Below are 6,000 nucleotides of genomic sequence, written 5' to 3' on the forward strand. Positions count from 1 at the left end.
ATAATTTTACACAATCCATAATTTAAGCACAGTACACAACATAGTGTAAATTAAGCTGGTTTCTATTCCGAAGCGATGTGACGTGAATGATAATCAACAATACAATGATCAAAAAAAGTATGTGCATGTTATATTTTAGAAAATTATTATTTAATTTCCTTAAAAATCACAACTCTGAAACAAAATCATAAAATAGAATAAAAAATAGAAAACAAAAGGACTGGAAATGCATTAATACAATTTTATTTAATCAACATTTTCAAAATGATCTTTGAGCAAGAGTAAGATATCAGGTGAATAAGATAAAAAACAGCTTTATCTGATTACTGCCAATAATAACAAAAATAAAAGAAATTCTTTCTAAGCTAAATAACTAAACTCAATTAATTCACTCACTCATAATTGGATATCTCGGATTTTTAATTAATGTTACATTTAAAATCTGAGGCCTGTTTTTATTTGTGTGTGTTCGTTGTGAATGTTAACAAAATCATGATTCGACGCGTGAATAGATTCTGAAATAACAAAAGTTTTGATTCGTTTGAGTTCTTTTAACTTTTAATTTTTTTTATTGCTATAAAGAACATACGACCGGGCAGATATTACAAGGTAAATGTCGCGAATTATATATATACTTTTCTTTTACCTATAATACTTACATAAACTAACTGATAAACACATTAACCTTCTTTACATCACGCAATTAAGTGATAGTATAGGCTAAAAAATCTATTATAAGATATCAGTGACAACCCTAACAAGCCATCCCTATTTTGTCTTTTGGCGTTCCAATTTTGTGTTTTCTCGTCCCTAATTTTTGCAGTCTTGTTCCAAATTACCCTACATACGTCCCAATTTTCCCCAAAAAGAAAGGAAAAAATATACATTTTTTATTTTGTCGAAATATTGTATTTAAAATAAGAATATTGCAACTTACCGTTTGTTGTGGTATTTCCAGGTGTATTAAAAACTTATATAAACTGTGATCTTATTGAAAAAACAACGATAATATTCCTTTTTTTAAAAGTTCTTTAAGCTGTTTCAAAACGCACTTTTCAACCACTATTTTCAATTTAATTTGACGAATTTTTGGGACCAACTTAACTCATATTTAGTACTTCCATAGTTAACTTGGCTTTTCTTCTATACATTGATAAATAATAACATAAACAAAATTAGGTAGATTCCGTGCTACAGGTACTTTGAGAATCTTCCGCAGGTTTGTCCCAATTTACCCCAGGATCCCAATTTACCCCATGTCATGGTACCATGGAGTTAATAAGTACCTACAACTGGAGTGCTGTCTAATGCCGAGAAATCGGTCTCGAAAGAGAATACTTTTTGGTCGCGGTGTCCTTGTCTAATGTGGTGACCATATAAAATTTATTTATAGGACAAAATTATACGCATGCATCAGTTTTGAATTTACCTTAAGTAATTCTGTGTAGTCCTATGTAAATACAAAACACGTGCTTGCAACAGTTTATTTATGTAAATTCAATTTTAAACATTGCTTCGTCGTCATGGTGACTTTTATCGACGGTTTTTTTTGGAAATTGCTGCGATGTCGAAAATCTAGCACTGAGTTTTGTTACAAACATCATTACCTCAGTTCTATTACTTAAACTTCCTCAAACGTCCGTTTAACGTCCGAATACTCAACCACGACTTAAATATTATGTTGAACTTAATTACGCAATTCCTACTTTAATGTACTGGCTAAGTGGGCCGTGCAAATTAATATTTGACACACATGGTCTGCGCGTATCGGGTGCTCTTTTCCTACATTCACATCGTCAATTGATTTAAAATTGCTTGTATTTTTACTTCTGTGCTATTTTCATGACACGTGTATATTAAGTCTACTAGTTACATTTTAAGAAATAAAACACAATGGGTAATAAAATGAAATGAACTGAAATTCATTTATTTGTTATATGTAGACAATTAAATAACTCTTAAATGACAAGTCAATACACATAACACAATACACATAGTACTTGATCTCTATTTACAAAATATTGGTTATATTATATAATATTATAATGAGAAAAAATATCTCACATTTTAAAAATATATGCTCACACTAGTAAAAATTTATCAATGAATCTGACATATGGAAGGATATTTCACAAACTGGAGAGGATTCTCGCTTAAAACCACTTACAATATAAGTGTTCACCATAATTACACGGAAACTTTCACGATTTTCGAAAAAAAACAAGCCACAAGCTGTATCAGTGCCCTTTTAACTTCGAACTACAAACGTAAATAGACGCCATTTTTCTTTTAATCCATTCATGGCTTTTTTTCGGTGATGCCAACAATTAATCTGGCTTCCCATCAAATTCAACATGATAACCATCAGAAATCTACGTACCTACCATTAAATTTTCCATTAAACAGAGTTCTTATTAATATAGAACAATATTTTTTTTTTGTTAATGAGCATTATTAGTATATCTATGTATAATAATATATATATGTTCTATTAAAAATCAATATATTATATCATATAATCAATACTTCTTATATAATTTATTTTAATAAATTGTCATCGTCAGAAACTAATTTCACCATGACTTTGTACGTTTCTTTTGAACCAATTTAATTTTTGACGTTGATGGAAATTCTAAATTGTCGCAACATTTTCTAGTTAAGTTTAAGTCACATCGTTTAAATAATAAGTATTTAGATATATTATTGTCATAAAATGTTTAAAATCCTGTAAAGTGGATTGATTTTAACCTTTTCGATAATTTTCAACAACGCCCAAGCTACTAAAAAATCCACAAAGCCATTTTTGATTACTAAGACAGGGGTCCAAATTACGAGATTTTGTGGAAAATCCTCTAAGCTAGCAACACTGCTTTTTGTTTGTAAAATGTGCGAGAGGGACACCACCACTTAATAATCATTCTCTTTTCAGACCGTTTTTCCTTACATCTTTTGCTATTTAAAAATAAACCTTAAGCCATAGAGATAAAGTATATTTTTAGTTTTTATGTCAAACGAAGTAAGCACTCCAGTTAGAATAGTAACTCTATGCATGGTACCTAGCTGTGTATCTGTGATCATAGATTATACACTTTCTGTGATAATTATCATTACAAAGAGGTTTGTTACGCTCTCTATGTTCACGTTGACATGTAAAATGACCATTTTCATATGTTGCTTGTGATTTTTTCCGTGTTTTTATAAGTTATAGCTGACCCGGCAGACTTCGTAGTGCCTCAATCGATAAATAAAAGACCTAAACTTTTGTTTAAGATAAACTTAAAACAAACAAAAGGAATCCGTCCGACGGGGACAATCCCACATCAAAGGAAAAACAAAATTGTTATTTTTATTTAATTCCGAATATTTTTATATTTATCTAACCTTTTAAACCTTCTCTGGACTTCAACAAATAATTCAAGACCAAAATTAGCCAAATCGGTCAAGCCGTTTTCATGTTATGTCGTGACAACGGAAAACGGGTTTCATTTTTATATATATAGATTAAGTTGCGAGCTTTGAACTCATGAGCAACGTATTTCGTAAAACCAGATTTAAATCCTGAAAGCAGGATTTCCTGTTTACCTGAAATCCGGTACGGTCCGATCGCTCGAATCTAGTGCTCCAAGTATTTTATCATAAACAGGATTCGTACATTTTATGTCTAGCAACGCTTGAAAAGTTTTTTATTGCTATCATACTCTTGGTATAAAGTGTTACTACAAGTATTAAGTCAATTGTTAAGAATAATAATCTTGACATACCTTCTGTACTTTCATTGTTCTAGTTTCATTAAAATCATTTAGACTTAAGTGTCGATAATTAAATGTAATTGTGATGTTTTATAATTTTTTCTTTTGCTCGTGTTAATACAGATATAGTCTTCAGTAGTCTTTGTATTACTTGTGCGCAGTCATTAAATAACATTGTGTCAAACGTACTACTAATAAGAGGTTACATTCTTTTTGATTGCAAAACGTAATAATTATTGCAAAGAGAATATAATTAATAGTATTATTGCTTATTGACGTGGAACCGATTGGATTGTATAAAAAGTTTTGTAGAATTGAAATTCACGGTCTTCGCAGAGACGACAAAAAGAAAATAGAGCGGAAATTAAAAAACAAAAAATCCACCTAATTTTGCCGCTTTGCTAATTTCAAACCGTTGATAAATCGTCACATTTGTCATCGAAAATCTATGGTTCTAAAGGTAGAGTCGCTATTTATTTATTAATGACACTTCATGTATTTATCTACATTGGCGGACTTAATTATTATTACAGCAGGGCTATAAAGTCGTCGTGGCCTAAAAGATAAGACACCCGTTGCCTTCGACTGTGCGTGTCGGTGTTCGAATCTCGCAGGCGGGTTCGAAAATATCTGCATGAAAGTGCAGTTCTACGGAGCTGTGCTTCTATGAGACAGTTGTGGAAGAGCAACGGGTCGGAGGTGTGTGGGACTTCCGATGCGGCAAGCTGGTTTTGTTACAGCGGGCTATTCCGGAACAATAACGGCACCATCCTGGGCGGCTTGACGGACTCCTGTACCGCGACGGCCGAAGTAGGGCCCTCAATTATCTCCTCGACGACTCCTCTGGGTGTCCTTGGAGTGATCTGAGAGTTAGTTTGTAGTGTTGAATTCAACGCTTATGTGCTGTTTGTCATGATATTTTGGCGCTGGAACGTGGAAATTGACCGTAGGCTCGGTCCGTAAATTCAAAATCGCCCAGCGTGCTATGAAAAGTGGTATGCTTGGAGTTTTTTTTAATGAATCGAATCAGAAATGAAAATGTCCCTCGAAGCACCAAAGTAAGCAACATAGCCCGTATTATTATATATTTATTACGGATGATACTTTTGAGACTGTAATCAACAAAATGGGTATTTGAGAAGGAATCGATAACGGGTATTATCAATCGGAAAAAATAATTAAAAAAAAGTATTTAGTTTCCTTTTAAATGGTACGAGGAGCTTCAACCACATTTTGCGAAAAATATATACTAATATAATTAAAAAAAATAGTTCTAGTTAAAGAAAGATTGATGATGTAGAGCACAGAAATTCTGTGATGAGAGATTGGCCATGTTGTAAAATTGTAATCCATGATTTTAGGTATATTAAATAGATAATACCAAAATTTTATTTTATTTTATTTATTTAATAGATGGGTGTCACCATCGTCGTTTCAGTGTTGCTAATTAATTCCAATGTGCACAAAAGTCGGGAAAGCCGACACATTTTATTTATATTATTTAGTTTGTTTTTACGATAAATTATAACAACACATTCATAGGGAAAAAACTGCTGTGTGACATAGATAGAATATCTATATTAATATATATTTTTTTCAATTTATTATCACAATAGCTTTAGCCTAGTTATCTTGGCCGTCTATGTAGACGTGATTTCATCGAACTGAAGATGATATAGCAAATTAAATTAAATTGATGACATCACAGTATTTTAAGAATCACGCAAGAAACCCGAAACCATTTTATGAAAAACGAATGTTCGCCCAATTATCGACCATAATCACAGATCCTTCAAGAGTTTGAATAATTAGAAGTTTATTCCGCTAGGACATCCCACTGATTAGGGTACAACCACGTCTCATGAACGATTTAATTTCAAAATTTATTTAAATATTAACATATGAATCTTAAAAATCACATGTTGTAAAGCAAATCTAGTGAATAGATTTATTTCTGACAATAAATAATAAGTAAGTTGTATGTGGCATCAAGGGTTCCGTCTTCTTTGATGAGGGCCATTCCACGTGCCGCTTCGAACAAATCGTCAATAAAGTGTTCAATCTTCTCATTCGGGATCTTGAAAGGATTCACTGCTCTCATAATTTCTTTAAACAAATGAAAATGAAATATTACAATAAATATTAAGAGTAATTTTTTTTTTATTTCCATTTCGATGGAAGAGAAAGAACTTGAAGAACAGTGATCATCAGTAACCTTTGTTTGCAGTTACAGTTTTTTGTGCTCATAAAA

At 31.8% G+C, this 6,000-nt stretch overlaps 1 protein-coding gene across 4 annotated transcripts in view; it reads right to left on the minus strand.

Annotated features, from left to right (window-relative positions):
• Positions 1-5,694, minus strand: part of LOC101745389 (uncharacterized) — a 35,661-nt gene extending 29,967 nt beyond the window's left edge. For 2 of the 4 annotated variants that reach the window (XM_062671403.1, XM_021350128.3), the window contains exon 1: positions 3,762-5,692. In XM_062671403.1, the coding sequence (XP_062527387.1) occupies positions 3,762-3,776 (15 nt within the window). In that variant the 5' untranslated portion in view covers positions 3,777-5,692. Of the gene's footprint in view, positions 1-3,761 lie in introns of all 4 variants that reach the window. The other 2 variants (XM_062671404.1, XM_062671405.1) reach the window with 2 other exon arrangements.
• Between the last annotated feature and the right edge of the window lie 306 nt (positions 5,695-6,000).

Source organism: Bombyx mori, chromosome 12 (genome assembly GCF_030269925.1).
Source record: "Bombyx mori chromosome 12, ASM3026992v2".
In the NCBI taxonomy this organism is placed as follows: Eukaryota; Metazoa; Arthropoda; class Insecta; order Lepidoptera; family Bombycidae; genus Bombyx; species Bombyx mori.